The 17,041-nt window shown below is 40.7% G+C and overlaps 1 protein-coding gene across 1 annotated transcript; it reads left to right on the top strand.

The window, feature by feature from the left end:
• Positions 1-3,911: 3,911 nt before the first annotated feature.
• On the top strand, positions 3,912-13,152 carry MGC82602 (protein). The gene is given in 3 exon segments (NM_001092139.1): positions 3,912-4,046; positions 8,984-9,188; positions 12,908-13,152. Coding segments are annotated over 3 exon segments (429 nt in total). The 5' UTR covers positions 3,912-3,951; the 3' UTR covers positions 13,037-13,152.
• Positions 13,153-17,041: the final 3,889 nt, after the last annotated feature.

Here is a 17,041-nt window from a genome sequence, read left to right on the forward strand (position 1 = left end):
GCTGGGGAGCGGCGGGTGTATGTGTGCAGGCAGATGGTGGGAGGAGCGGGTAGGGGTTGCTTTTGTGGGGGAGGGGTCTGGCGCAGTTATAATGCACAATATGATGATAGGCAAACCTCATTTTCTGCTTGATGATTTCTGATGACCCCTAAGCTTAGCTTCTCAACAACTCTGCAAAGCACACTGAGCATGTGTGTATTGCAAACAAAATCCAGATTGTTAAACTCCTGTGACAATTTTTAAAAGGACATGTAAAGCCTACATGTGACCATGTTGGGCACATTTCCCAAATGGCATTATGTATACTCCATACATCCCCTCTGTTTGCCAGCATCATTACATTTCCCTACAACAATGCCCCCCGGCTTTCAACCAGGGGGCATTTTCCCTCTGACACATTATCAGTGCATTTATATCTGCAAACAGCACATATGCAATGTAAAGTTCATGCAATTAAAGAATCCAGGCTAACACAGGTATACTTTACTATGATGACAAGTCCTACTTGGATTGAGCACTATAATGGTTACTCTGAGCTCAGAAGAGGGCTTAAGAATTAAAAATAGTAAGAGGCAGTTAGAGCAGAGTTTCTTTGGGAACCAGCAATGCCATCTCTTCATTCGCTGCTAGACTGGAGGGTGTGTTTATTCATCTGAGTTGAGAAGAACTGAGCATGCTCATGAGACAGCAGACAAAGTAAATTCCTGAGGGAGGGGGCAAAGTGGGTTAGAGGAGTAGAAGGTATCCTAAGTGATTAAGGGGATGCTGCAGCCTTACTATTAACCTTTTAACAACCAGAATGGCAGGTATTTTGAGATTTCAAAGAGGCTTCAGTGATGAAATCTTTGCGTGGGGGGGTTTACATGTCCTTTAAAGGAATTGTTCTGTAAAAAAATAAAAACTGGGTAAATAGCTTGTGCAAAATAGAAAATGTTGGAGTGACTGGATGCCTAACATAATAGCCAGAACACTACTTCCTATTTGCACTCTCTTGGTTTCCACTGATTGGTTACCAGGCAGTAACCAATAAGTGATTTGATGGGGGGTCACATGGGTCAGAACTGTTTGCTTTTGAATGTGAGCTGCATGCTGAGGAAACATTGCTCTGTTTATGAAAAATAAAGGTGTTTTTTAATCGGAATGCTGCTCATCTGAAAGTGCTGAGGATCAATTGCAAACTGAACATTTATGTTCTATGTGCAAATCAGTATGTTGTATTCTGTTCAGTTATGTTTGACATCTGGTCACTCCAACCTTTATAGATTACATTTTTGGCTAACTAACTGTCACGACCGGCACCCAATACCAGAACAAGTGCCAAGTACCCTGGTCTCGGCTCGGCTTCACCAGTAGTGTGACCACCGTTGGGCTTCGGGAGGAGCCTTCAGGTTACTTGGGTGCCACCTGGACTTAAAGAGAGCTACAAGGCGAGAGGTTCTGGCTGGCAAAGGGGCACGGCTGGTAGAAGAGTCTTTTGGGCCGAAGGTCACAGTACAAAAGGATTAGGCAGAAGGATGGTCAGACAGGCTGGGTCGAGGCAGGCGGATATCAGAATTGTCAGGCAGGCAAGGGTCAGAACCGGGTAGTCAATCAAGGGGTTAAGCAGGAGAGTTGTTGTAGGCAGGCAAAGGTCAGGATACAGATTGTCGGATAGTCAGAAAGCAGGCTGGGTCAAACATGGATAATCAGATCAGGATACAAAACAGACGCTCAAGGCTCAGGAAACCACAAGAACAAAGTTCTATCACGGGCAAAGGGCTGTACACTGAATGGCCCTTAAATATTATTAAAATTTCGCTCCAAAACGTGCTGGCGCAACCACGCCAGCGCCTTTAAGAGGTGCGCAGGCACGCCGCGCGCCCTAGAGTAACATGACGCTGGCGCTTGAGGATCATGCGGCGGGCGACCCCGCCGCACAGGTATTTTCATTACACTAACTATATTAGAAACATTTTTGATTTTGCACAGCCTATTTAACCAGGTTTTATCTTTACACTGAACTGTGTAATTGTTACTGCTATAGAGATGCTGAACCTAGGCTGGTTCAATAAGTTCAGTTATTTATTTATTTTTTAGGGTTTAGTTCTCCTTTAAAATGTTCTTAAATTTATAGTAAATACTTACAAAATATACGTAATTCTTACTTTTTTTCAAATCATATAGTTTGTATTTACAATATTATGATTTAATTATATTTTTTTGTATCCATTTTTATTAGAATTTAAAACAACACAGGGCCGGAACTAGGGGTAGGCAGAGTAGGCACGTGCCTAGGGCGCAAAGCTGGGGGGGCGCCAGGCACGTACCTGCTCTGTCGCCCACCCCATTGTCCGGCCATGTCTCTCCCCGACTGCCGTGGATATTTTTTTTAATTGCGCTTTTGCGCATGCGCACACGTAGTTTTGTACATACGCGCCATAGCTCCATAGTGCAGTTTCGCGTATGCGCGCTATAGAGCCGTAACGCACATGCGTACCACAGCACGCACTCAGCCGGCGCCGTGGCCAGCCAGGTTGCCTAGGGCGCCTGGCTGGGTTGGCCCGGCTCTGAAACAACATGTTTCAAGCATTGCACTGTAGTGCATCCCTCATGTGGTTTTTCCAAGGGTGATTACACTTTTTTTGTGCTTCTACAGTATTTAAGAAAGGGTTGCATCGCAAGTGCAGAGACTGTTATTATTATTACTACAAGGAAAAGCCTTTTGGTAGCCTGTGGGTCATTGGAGGCAAGTGTCTCAACTTGCCTCACAGCAGGAGTCCTCCTTGATTTCCACTCCATGATCATAATTATACTACTTGCATGCAAGCGTTTGCATAGAGAGTACAAGTGCTGGCATTCAAGTAGTAGAATTATGAGGGGTGATATGCAGTGGGTATAATGTTTGAATAATTAAAGGAAATAGTACGGAGAGGGCATAAAACACTTGTATGTGTAAACTAAAAGAAGAACTAAACCCTAAAAAAGGAATATAGATAGAACTACAGGTATGGGACCTGTTATCCAGAATGCTCGGGACCTGGGGTTTTCTGGATAACGGATCTTTCCGTAATTTGGATCTCAATTAGGGTTGCCACCTTACCCCTTTGAGGGAGGAACTCCACAGGCGATTTTGGCGCAATCCGACGCGCTGTGCAAAAACGCAGGCGTCAAGTTGGATGCGATGGAAATAAGGTAAGCAACAGGAATGTCGGATGGTGTCGCAGCGTTCGTCTGATGCAACACGACTGTTGAATGCAGACACTGCGTCTGCATTTGACAGTTGTGTTGTGTCAATTGAGCGCTGCAACTTCACCCGACATTTCAATCTCTTACATTGTTTCTGTCGCATCCGACTTGACGCCTGCGTTTTTGCGGAACGCTTCGGATTGCGCCGCAATCACCCTTGGAGTTCCTCCCTAAAATCAAACACATATGGAATCCACAACCTGCATGGCTAATTATCAATTAATTTAGATGCATGATGCATGGCTGCACATAAATCAGTTCAGTCTGCAGCATGCATCTAAATGAATTGCTAATTAGCCATGCGGGCTGTGGATTCCATGTGTTTTAAAGGGGTGAGGTGGCAACCCTAATCTTCATTTCTTGAGTCTACTAAAAACATGATATAAACCCAGTAGGTTTTTCTTCCAATAAGGATTCATTATATCTTAGTTGGGATCAGTGGTATAACTGGATATTAATGGGCCCCACAGCAAATTATTTTTCAGGCCCCCAAAATGTCTAGAGGTAGACCTGTTTTACCAAAATGTATTGATTAGGGCCTCATGGGGCCCCTATACCTCCTGGGCCCCCCTGCACCCTGTCTGGGTGGTGTTTGAAACTGACCAATGATGTTGAACAGCCGCCAGGTTCTGCTGACCCCTCCTCTATAAAACCTCAGGGATACAAGGGGCAGTACAAGCATTTCTCAGGTTTTCATCTGAAGCCAACAACCAGAACACAAGCAAGATGATTTTCTCTGAAGCTGAGAAGACTGCAATTGTGTCCCTCTGGGAAAAAGCATCTGACAATGTCAAAGCCCTTGGTGCTGAAGTTTTGGAAAGGTAACATTCCTCATAACTGGAAGCTTTGTTTTCCCTATTTAGCTTGTTCCAATTGCTTTTGTGTTTGATCTTTTTTATTCATCTGTCCATCTTTACTTCTTGATATTTATTAAAATGTATAGTTTGTAATGTATTTAATTGTATGCCTAGTAGAATGAATCAGTGTATATTAAATGTAGCACTCAATTTGCTAAATCTGTTTTTTGTTTTAATTAAAGGAGAACTAAAGCTCAGCAAACAACTAGGCTGGAAATGCTACACCTTGGGGCAAAGGAAAATTTAAAACCCCTCCGTATACTTGTATGGGAATTTTGGTAACATATTTATCAAAGGGTGAATCCACTCCTTTTCCTGGCCATCTCCATAGCCTTCTGATACTTCCATCAGAAGGAAGTTTTAAAAGCCCCACCCCAATCCGATGTCTTAGTCCTTCTGATTCATTTTATTTTTTACTCCTGTTGGAAGCAAGTTTTCTTTTTAGCTTTGGGAAAGCATTAGGGCTGCTGGAAAGTGTCCTATGGACTGGGGTTTTGGTCTTTGAGATCTTTAGGCAAATATAATGTTGATTTGTATGAGCTGTAGGTAATTACTTGGGTGCAGGTAATGAGCAGGTAGGTTCCCCTCCCTTAGCAGCTGTGTGATTCACAGAAGCATCAAGTAACATTTCTGTGTTACAACTTGGTTCTGTTATAGTACAGGTTTTTTTAGTCTAACATGTACTTCTTTTACTCTAGCTTAGAAGCTAAGGTAATGCTGTAGGTTGTTAGACCACTTGTTCAGTGTGTGTATACACTGGGAATTGGTAGCTAGAGAGAATGGAGCCTTGATTCTGTAGCAGAGTGCTCTGTCTGGCATACTGTTGAAACATTGCAATGGTTTATGCAGCTGGCTGTTATAAACGAATGTACATATTACACATTTAGTGGTCCTGCCGCTGTTTAATATTAAAACCAAACTGAATGTATTTTTAAACATTTCAGGTTTTGAGACTGGCTAAGATAATAACCAAATATAAATGTACGTGTTATACATTTCTCTGGTCTTGACACCAATTAATGTCACAACACTGCAAGTATGTGTTAAACAGCTTAGTGATTCGGTCTTGGGAAGGTTTAATGCATATTCCAGATAGGGGCTAGGGCTATACTTGCTTATACAGCCTCCGGGTTTGTAGTTAAGCATGGTAACATAAGTCACTGTTCCAGTGGCCCCACGTCCTGTTTGGCCTCCAACTTTACAAAAATCCCCAGAAAACCATATTTTTTTTGGAAGTATACACTGATGAATTCAACAAGCGAAAAGGCATCTTTGTATACCAAGGGGGTATAAAAAAGGGGATGAAATTGCAATAAAACTATAAAAATTGCCCAAACCAATGAAACTACAAAATAACTGATCAAATGGCGTAATTGGTGGTCAAAATATCTGATTCAATAGTCATGCTGCACTTGCTGTTTTCATTGGATGAGGTCCTGCATCTACTGCTCTGGAGGTCGGCCCCCGTGATTATCTAGTCGCACAAGGGGCTGTCATTTCTCCTGACTCTCTGCGGAGGTGGCAAAAGCCACAGATGCAGCGAGAAGGGCTCGGCTGCATCAGAACACGCCATGTACATTCCTGGCAGTCTGAACTCTGCACCACTAGCACGTATGCCATACATGCTTGGCGGTTAAATACAAACGGCTATACTGCACATGTGCATTAATGCAGCAGTCCAGCAGATAGATATTATATACAGTTGCAGTATTCTAACAACTGACTTCTATGCCACAACCATTGGATGGTCCAAATTTCTCAATCAGAACTGGTTAAGGGGTAGTAATTGGCTATAGGTAAGTTGCTAATTACAATCCGGTTTCTATGACCTGTCTTTATACTTGCTTATTTTGAAAATAAGTTGTATACAGTGTTCTACATTTTACGATATGGTAGATCTTGGGCTGAATACATAAATCTGCATAGTGATTCAGCAAATATTGCCTGAGCCTCCAGCAGGTAACGTACTACTCCTTGGGAACAGCAGTAAAGGTTCTGATTATTAACCAGGGTTAATTCTAAAAACTGGTATATTAATCGGGGTCTCTTTGGTTACTGTGGCTTTAAAAGTAATCTAGCCTCTGTACAGTTGATAGTGGGCACATTGGCTAAAATATGTATGTCGGTGCAAATTTAGTTACTTTTGTATGCACTGGGTTCACTACTGCCTCATGGTTTTAGGGACTTGCTATGAGGTATACTATAGCACAGGCCTATCCCGTTTGTCTCAAATAAACCAATCCGCTCTGAGGGTATGTATTTCTGTCATTGTAACCCTTATTGTTGACAGGAGGCATGCAATCATGTCATACTGTCCTTGCTAGTTGAGGTTGGTATCCTATGGTTGCCGACAGGATGTTTACAAAACTTGTCTTACTGAGAATTTACTTTTTGGACCAAGGCTGTAGTGTTTGCCTTTAGATTAAGTCCTGGCTATGGCATGACTAACTATGGGCTTGGACATTCTAGTAGGGGGTGTTCCATTCCAGAACAATAGGGGAGATCACTATATCCCCATACCCAGATTAAATCTCATCATGGATATTTAAGAGGATCAAACCTTTCATTATAAAAATCCCTGCTCCCCCCCCCCCCAAACACCAGCCTAGCTGTTAACTTTGGTAAATGCCCCTAACTCTTTACTTATCGCACTGGCACCATCTTCCGGCGCTTTGGCAATTTTCGGTGCATATACAGTTGCCTCCAACTGCACATGTGCCGAAATTGCTGAAGCAATGGAATAAGACCGGAATATTACGGCATCCCAAAGAGAGGATCCGTGAGCTGCGCTGAATCTGCAAAGAGAAGTAAAGCGCTAGGGGCATTTACTGAAGGCAACAGCCAAGCTGGGGGGGGGCAGGGAGGGGGGGTCAATGTAGGGTATGGGTTTTTATAATTAAGGGTTTGGTTCTGCTTTTAAGAATGAACTTTGTTGGTGAACTATTTATGTTCCAGGCTGAAGCCCTAGGAAAAAAGTAATTTGCAGTCATAGAAGAATTCATGTTGGGTTAGTAATTATTCCTGGCATCAGTTAATTTCCTTCCTATTGGGTAGACTCATGTGGGTGCATGTCGAACTTGGTTTAGTTGTAGGCCCAATCTATGTGGCATGATAACTTCAATTCTGTCCAGGTCACATCATTGAAGGCTCAAGAGGACTGTGTCCTTGCAAGGTTATGCAAATCTGCATATATTTCTGTTGGGATGCCCTCTCCATAGGGCATGCAGATCCTAAATACTATCCACACTATTTGGGCGGGGGGGATCAGGAGCATATGATAACAATTTCAGCCAGCACAGGAAGCTTTGCCTAGGCTGCTGTATGCTCCTAGATACCTCGCAGGGCATGTAAGGTATGACGAGTCCATCTCCGTGAGTCGCTCTATGGACCTTTCATTGATTGGTTATGGTTCACGACAGATACAGGTTTCTTATGTGTTCTGTAGACTTGAGTATTCAAGAAACTGGGAGCTACATTTGTATTATAAACCTGGGGATCCAGGTTTCTTTATGTAGTTGGCCAGAAAAATTGAAAATTGCATCATACTTGCCATGAATGCATGCCAATAGCTCAGAATTGTTAAGTATTTTGATAAGTGTTTTTCTAGGAATGTAAAGGGATGGTTCACCTAAGTTAACTTTTAGTAGGTTCTAGAATGGCCAAGTCTAAAACTTTTTCATAGGGATTTTTTTTTTTTTTTTAATTATTCGCCTTCTTCTGACTCTTTCCAGCCTTCAAATGGAGGTCACTAATCCCATCTAAAAACAAATGCTCTGTAAACCTACATATTGTTGTTGCTACTTTTTAGAAATGCCTCTTTATATTCGTGCCCTCTCCTATTCATTTTCCAGTCTTATTTCAGTGCACGGTTGCTAGGGTGGTTTGGACCCTAGTAACCAGATTAGCTTTTTATTCTGCAGCTCTGCAATTTCAGTAAACTCCAATCATAAATGAGGAAAATTCGGAGAATATCACTCTTTACATTATACTAAAAGTTAACTCAAAAGTCGAGACAAACTAATACACTACAAACTTTGACCAATTATATGTAACCCCAATCAAACTCAAACGCATGGTGAAAACTGCCCATGATGTAACGCCCAACAAGCCAATTTATAACAGATGCTCTGGGAATGCCCGACCATAGCCGCCTACTGGGCACAAATAATCCAAACTGTCCATAGAGCTGGGATCCTCACATATTGTATCTCCCTTGTTCTGCTTACTAGGCATCCTGGATGATGTCCTCACTACCAACCATGCCCGCATGAGAACCAGGGTATTGCTATATTATGCCAAAAATAATGTGATCTTGCACTGGATGATCCCTGTTCCACCTACCAGAGACTCCTGGATCCGCCTGGTTAACTCCACTATTCCTCTCATTAAACTTACGAGGCCAGAGATGGTTAGAAAAAATTTGATCAAATCTGGAGCCCCTGGTAGGAATCAGGACTGGGAGTTTCAGTAACTTTCAATCTTATCGAAGTCAGGACTGCCAATGCCCTTTGAGACCTACAGTAGTAGACCTCCATAATTAATCAATGAATCAAATTATTTACAGGCTATTCTATTGCATTACATATTAATCCAACTTCTGTGTTGTACTAAAACAGTCTTTTGTAAGGAACTAGATGAAATTTTTTTTTTTTAATACCCATAGTGGCCATATTACATATTCTAAATGTGTCTTAGGTTTTTATTGTAGTTTTGAGAACAATGCATTTGATAGTGACCGTTTTAACAATTCTATTATAGCAAGGATTTGATCAATGTAATTCTGTTAATCTTGCTGTTGTGATAAATCCAAAATATCACACGCTTGACCTTAACTATGGTTATATCAGTATATAAATTTAATAAATTACGCAATCAAAACACTTGTAATTTTACATTTTCAGGCTATTTCTGAGCTTCCCTCAAACTAAGATTAGCTTCGGCCACATCGACATGAGCCCTGAATCTCAAGATCTCCAGGTTCATGGAGGAAAACTCCTGGGTGCCTTTGGAGAGGCCACCAAATACCTGGACAATCTGGATGCTGCTCTCCCCAAGCTGAGTATCCTGAATGCTTACCACCTGAAAACAGATCCTGGAAACTTTATGGTAGGGAAAACTTATAGTTTATTTTCTGCTTTATTTTTTTTATTTTTTCTCTGTCACTATTGGAGAACTAACTGCAGATTTGCTGAGGGCTTCCCAGTACATGAGAATTGCTAAATAAAGGGGTTGGATCACCTATTGGCAAAATACAGAAGAGTAACTAAAGAGTAGGGATGCACCGAATCCCAGATTTGACTCGGTCTGATTCAGCGAATCCTTGCGCCCAGCCGAACCGAATCCTAATTTGCATATGCAAATTGGGGATGGAAATCGCAGGACTTTTTTGTCACAAAACAAGGAAGTTCGTTTTTCCCTTCCCACCCCTAATTTGCATATGCAAGTTGGGATTTATGTTCGGTATTCAGCTGAATCTTTCACAAAGGATTCGGGGGGCAGGTTTCAGCAGAATCCAAAATATAAAATAGTTTTGATAAAAACATATTAAAATTCTGAATCATTTCAAAGGTTTTATTTTGCTGCTCCGCATATCCTGCACTTTATTACGTACCAAGAAAAAGCACCCTGAATATGATTGCCGGGGTCCACTAAACCGTTGCCCATTGTGCAAAGGTTTAACAAATTATCTGGCATTTAGATACCCCAATATGAAGTTATCACATCCAAATTGTCCAGGACTTTACTTCAGCTACTGAAAAATTAACACATTTACTGTGTAGGGATGTGTAAAATGGCCATCCCCAGTATTATTTAGCAGGCAGTCCCCTAGTGTTATAGATGCCTAACTGGGTCCTAAAATACAGTTAGGAGGGGTAACTGTTTCCTAGTCCTGCTTTAAGCTATGCCCATTGTTTGACAGTGACCAGTAGTGGCAAAGTATAAAACCCTCTGATGCCATGCTTTCTGGTTCCATTTTGTGCTGGCTCTAACCTGAACAGGCAGGTCGAGCTCTGTGGAACCTAGTCAGGTCTAGTATAAAATAGACTACTCACCCTTAAGAGGTCTAGGAGTGACACAGGTTATTTAGCTGAGCAGCTCAAGGCTCCGACAAGGAGAGTCAGAGGGATTAAGATCCTGGGAACTAATAGCCCAGCAGTAGGGACTAAGGGGCAGATGTATGAAGGGTCGAATATCGAGGGTTAATTAACCCTCGATATTCGACAAGGAACTAAAATCCTTTGACTTCGAATATCGAAGTCGAAGGATTTAGCGCAAATCCTACGATCGAAGGATTATTCCTTCGATCGAACAATTAAATCCTTCGAATCGAAGGATTTTAATCCAACGATCGAAGGAATATCCTTCGATCAAAAAAACTTAGGCAAGCCTATGGGGACCTTCCCCATAGGCTAACATTGACTTCGGTAGCTTTTAGCTGCCGAAGTAGGGGGTCGAAGTTTTTTTTTTTTAAAGAGGCAGTACTTCGACTATCGAATAGTCGAACGATTTTTAGTTCGAATCGTTCGATTCGGAGTCGAAGGTCGAAGTAGCCCATTCGATGGGTCGAAGTAGCCCAAAAAAAACTTTGAAATTCGAAGTTTTTTTTACTTCGAATCCTTCACTCGAGCTTCATGAATCAGCCCCTAGGTGTATAGCTAGGGTTGAAAGGTTCGACTTAGGGAAAAGGCTGAAAGCTGGGTGTACCTTGATTGCTGCTGAGCCTGTCCTCTTGCCTGTGGGGACTAATATTGACCAAAGGTGATGTGAGTGTGCCTATCCATTATCTAGTATAGGTAAATCTAAAAACTGGACTTGCCGATTTAATCAATTAAGAGGTTTCACTACTCCAGTTCTGAAGAAGCTGCTCGGATGAGTAGTGAAACGTCTTCATTGATCAGCAAGTCCAGTTGACTTAGATATACCATGACCTGGATGAAAAGTCATATTGCCTATCCATTGTTGATGCAAAATCCTGTAAGCTCTACTGTAAACTCCATTGATTGTTCCTGTAAATGTATGCTCATGGTTAAGTTATAAGAACCATTGGTGCCCAAATATAATACCCTGTATCTAGTTACAGTTGCACTACACCCTACCTCCACACCGCTGCAAGGGCTTACTCCCCAAGATTATAGGTCTCATCCAGAGCACAATATTGGGAGTGGAGCTCAATAGTAGTGTAACAGAACACACAATTTACTATAGCGCTACAACTGCATATTTTTTGTGGGGGTAAAAAACGCGAAAAACCATACTTAAAATTTTATTTTGGAAAGTACATATTCTGCTGACTCTAAAATGGGTACTCGTGCCTTTCTGCTCCAAACTGAGTCACAAGCTTTACCCAAATCTGTCAGTTTTGGTGAAATACCTGAGAATTGCTTCAACTTTGCAGCATCATATTGCCTATATATCATTACATACCAAGAGAAAGCGCTCTAAAAATGATTGCCAGGGGTCCTCTTAACAGGTTGGTACCCATTGTGCATAGGTTTACCAAAGTATCTGGCATTTAGAGGCCCCAAAATGAAGTCGGCGTATACAAATAGTCCTGTGGGTAACTAAAGCTACTGAAAAATCAACTACATTTCTTTTTTTGTGGGATAAAAACACAAATATGTTTACCCCCAAAACCATATATTTTTGGAAAGTACAAAATCTAAAATGGGTGCCCATGCCTTTTTGCTCCAAACTTCTGATTTGCAAGGCTTTCCCAAAATTGTTGGTTTTGGTGAACTTGAAATACCTTCAAGTTTCCAGCACCGTATCGTCCATGTATCATTACCAGCATAAAGCATCCTAAATATGAATGGTGGGGGTCTACTTAACAGTTTGATGTATAGATTTACCAAACTTATGTGGCATACAAACACCCCCCCAATCCAGTTTGCATTTTACCCTATTACCCCACATTTCTTAACGTACCAGCAAAAGGCATCCTACATATGAACGCCAGAGGTCTACTAAACAGTTTTATGCCCAATATGCATAGATAAACCAAACTTTCTTTCACAGAGACCCCCAAATGGATATAAAGCAGACAAAATTTCCATGGGCAAAACAAAGTAACTATTAACAGAGCAAAATGCTATGAAATGACTAAAATCCAACAAAACCACAATTTTTTTTTTTTTTTTTTGCCTAGTGTAATCAGCAGTCTGAATCAATTTGAATATTTTAGCATGACCAAATAGGTTTTATGGACAGGCAAAACACATGATGCAGTAAAAAAAAGCTATAAAATTGTACCTTAGACAATTTGTGTTTTTATGTTAATTTGTGAAATCCCCTGATCCCCCTCCCCCCCCCCGGGTGGTGGGAGCTGCTGGAGACACTTGAGGAATAAAGATCCTTGTTCGGAGTCATTGCTGGAGGTAGGCATAAGTTAGGCCAGCAGCAGGCAACTGCAAACGCACATGTTTGCTGTGCCTTTGGGGCCCCTGGGCAATTGCATCCCAGTGGCCACTTTCTGACCCACACTGCTCCTTGCCTAGAAGCTTATGAGCAAGCGGGGAAGGAGTGATCTAATTTAAAGTCCGCTCCTTCACTCCCCCAGCCCGGATATGCTGCAGAACATAGAATCTACGTTCTGGGGCTTTTAAAAGGTTGTTTTATACTGAATTACAACACCACAACCAAATATGCTTTGATTCCACTGTTTTTGAGCAAGCAGTTTCATGTGTGGAATGGTCTAATTAAAGGTGTCTGGTTTGTTTTTTTTTTTTGTATTTTTTTTTCCCCACTGCAACTAACACTAAAACTACAGTATATACATCTCTATTCATCTGTGTTTTTAGACTTACCTGCATTTCCTTTTCTTGCAGCTTCTGTCTTACACTATCCAGGTGACTCTGGCTGCCAACTTCCAGGCTGAATTTGATGCCACCACACAGGCTGCGTGGAACAAGTTTCTTGATGCCATCTCTACTTTGCTTACTTCCAAGCACAGATAAGCCTGTGGCAAAAACACATCACATCAATGGACCATTTCCAGCAAATCCACTCCCTGTTCATGTAAACCTTGTAAACCAGTTTTGTCTTTATTTGAAATAAATATAAACAAACCCAATATGGTAGAATCCATGCATGTGATTTCATATCTGAAACGACGCACACCTTGATATCTGAGCTATACTACTGTAACTACTACATTTTATTTTTTTTTGACATTGCTGTCAGTGGTGTCTACAGCAAAGCTGATGGGCTATAGCAAAGTTTACAATGTGCAGCTGTTCTCTGTACTGGGCATATACACATGCCTCCTTGTGTTCTGACTGTAACACTCTGCATTGGTCTGTCTTAATTCACTCTGTCCCCAAAAGATATCCCTCCGATGCTCCACCTTTACATCTCTCTGGCAGTCTGTGCAGCATCCCTACACCGGCTTTCTGCAGCAGCACCACATAATGATAAAGCTGAGTCAGAATACAGATACAGAGGGAACACCATTCCTTGAGGGACTCCCTTGTTAGTGTCCCAGCAGCTCAACCAGCCTCAACTGGACCTAACTGTGGATTATATAGTGAATAAAGTACCCCCTCTTGTAAAATATAAGGATATTATAAGTTACCAAGGAGTTTCATGACAATATAAAAACACGAGGCCGAAGGCAGAGTGTTTTTATATTGGTCATGGAACTCCGAGGTAACTTCTAATATCCTCATATTTTGCAACTGGGGGTACTTTATTTATTATTATACACAAGTTTCAGTGAGTCATGTGACAGAAATGACATCAGAACTCACCGTTTATAACTGATATCAGAACTCACCGTTTATAAGGATATAATTTACAGGATATTCATGGCTTTTGTGTATTATAAAGTTATAATATATCACTTACTAAACTTTATAAGGCTTCTGTGATATTTATATGGTCTCAGACCTCCTTGTTGTTTCTAATAGCCTTATCAATTCTAGTAGGGAATACATAATCATCTATATATGATTAATGTGTTCATTATGATGCTCCAAACTCTACCATTTGAGCCGGTTCCCTATAGTGGCCTTCCTGCTACCATCTTGGGCTGTCCTCCCTGATGAATTGTAAGATGGTAATGCCATGTTCAAACCCTGGACTATGAAATGGTAGTGCACTTATGTTCTGAGCCATTGTAAGCTTTGTGAATTCATTCTTGTGAAATGTTCTTATTAAAGGGGATGTTCACTTAAATCTTTTATTTTTCAAAATCGTATGCATAGACAGATAATAAAGCAATCCATTATTTTCAGTACAAAGTTCTTCAAGGGAAAAGGGAATATTAGTATGGGATAACACCGAAATGGAGTGGTTCTTTCTTTCCAGTACTACTTTGTTCAGTATCATTATAGCCGTTTATTTATGATTGTATAAATACATTCCATGGGGCCCAGATTTGTATATGTTTCTCCACCCTGTCTGCCAATACAGCTGTTAAATACTGTGTCTAGGTAATTTTTACAATTATGGCTTGAATGTCTATAGTCTTTTGCAGCCAGTGTTGGTTCTTGCAGCAGCTAAGATTTGCCCCATCAATGTATTCTGAAGTTTTGTGAGGTCTTTGGATAGGCGGCCAAAAGGGCTGTAGTGGATTCAGGGACAATACGTATATTAAATACCTTTTTAAGTAAGTGGGAAAACCTCTGCCCAATATAACTTTGCTACAGGACATGCCCACCATATATGCATATAAGCCTCAATCTCTGTACATCCCCTGAAGCAGGAATTAGGAGTAGAGGGATCATAGCGATGTTTCCTGGCTGGTGTACGGTGCCAATGCATTAGAACTTTATATGTAGACTCTTTGATAGCAGTATTAGGATATTTTAGAGATAGAGTTCCAGATTAGGGACCATTCTTGCTGAGATATAGAATGCCCCAAATCCTTTTCCCAATCTAGCATATATTTGAGGGGCTCTCCAACATTCGCCGATACTAAATATTTATACAATAAGGAAATAGTACCTTTCTGTTTCCCAGCCTGTTGGGAACATGTTTCTAACAAAGTTGGGGGTCTAGTCTTAAAGTAAGGATCTATAGATTTGATGAAGTGAAGTAGTTGCGATTATCGATAGGTTTCGTTCTCTGGCAAAGATTTTTCAAACTGTAAATACTGAATTGATTTAATTCCTATAGATAATAACATCATTGTATTCAAATTAATGCCATTTGCTTTCCACCATTGAAATGCTGGAGTAGTGTAGCTAGGAAGAAAAAGCGGGTTATTATGTAATGGAATGAGAGTACTATAAGACCCAGCTAATTGGAATTTCCACCAACTGTCATGCCACGTCCTAATAGTATGTTTCAGCACAGAACCTGTTACGGGGATGGACTTAAGTTGTGTCTTATCTGCCCATAAATAAAATGTCAGGTCCATGGGATGTGCTAAAAGCGTCTCTAACTGGACCCATCTATTCTCATGTGGTGGTAGATGCCATTTGTGTGGTCTGGGAGATCCTCGCAGCCTTATAATACAACAATAAATTAGGTAATCCCAGGCCTCCGTTTATGGGGAGTCTGTACATAGTTCTCTTATTTATGCGTGGTGGTTTATGGGCCCAAATAAATGTATTTATTTTGAAGGTAATTAATATCCTTTATTTTAATCGCCACTGGTAACGTGCGAAATCGATATAAAATTCTGGGTTCTAAGGTCAATGTAACTGAGTGGATTCTCCCAAACCACGATATAGCGTATCGAGACCACTCTTCAAGGTCTTTAATTAATTTCTTAATTAAGTTGGGATAATTATATTTGTAGAGTGACGTATATACCGGTGTAATATTGGGGATGTTCACTTTTAAATGAGCTTTTAGCAAGAAGCAGAGACCGATATTCAGAGGCAATTTGTTTTTTTATTTGGGGTTATTTAGCTTTTTATTCAGCAGCTCCCCACTGCAGTTTCTGCAGTCTTGTTGCTAGGGTCCAAATTACCCTAGAAAACATGCACCACTTTGAATAAGGGACTGGAATAGGAGTGGGCCTGACTAAATAGACGATTAACAAAGTATCAATATCCATATGTTTGTAGCCTTAGACAGCATTTATTTTTAGATGGGGTCAATGACCCCATTTAAAAGCTGGAAAGATTCAGAACAAGCCTATAAAACATAAATAATGAAGATCAGTTGAAAAGTAGCTTAGAATTGGCTATTCTGTAACATACTTAAAGGTGAACCACCCCTTTAACCTAATAGTTTGTGGCCCTGGCCCTTGTATTAGCTCCTGGGTTAGCTGCTGTGCCTCTGAGCCTGAAAAGGTATTGTTACCATAGTGAAAAGGCATCACCATTGTCTAATAAAACTCTGAAAGACGGAAGTGATACATTTGAATCAAGTTAAGTTTGGATCTTCAGTCGATGTATTAAATACAAGTTAAATATATTAAATACATTTGTATCACTTCAATACTTCTATCTTATTAAAATGAAATCAACAAATCAATCATAACATATCAAGTGGATTGAAGTTCCAATATGCAACAATATTATTCATACAATGTAGGGGAAACTTCTTTATATGTCCAACTTTAGAGAGAGAAAAACCTATTTCATACCAGTTTTCTGTTTTTCTTTAGATTGCAAAGAACACCATCAAACAATTTGCAGTAACTGGATGAGGGACGGTAAAAGTCAACAGTTTTTAGCCAGTAAGCACTTTCAGAAGATAAATAAACAAAACTTAATATTTTTTGCCTTGGCATATGCATTTGACAATCTTAAAGGGATACTGTCATGGGAAAAAATTTTTTTTTCAAAATGAATCAGTTAATAGTGCTGCTCCAGCAGTATTCTGCACTGAACTCCATTTCTCAAAAGAGCAAACAGATTTTTTTATATTCAATTTTGAAATCTGACATGGGGCTAGACATTTTGTCAATTTCCCAGCTGCCTCAAGTCATGTGACTTGTGCTCTGATAAACTTCAATCACTCTTTACTGCTGTACTGCAAGTTGGAGTGATATCACCCCCCTCCCT

The sequence above is a fragment of the Xenopus laevis genome, chromosome 9_10L (assembly GCF_017654675.1).
Source record: "Xenopus laevis strain J_2021 chromosome 9_10L, Xenopus_laevis_v10.1, whole genome shotgun sequence".
Lineage (NCBI taxonomy): Eukaryota > Metazoa > Chordata > Amphibia > Anura > Pipidae > Xenopus > Xenopus laevis.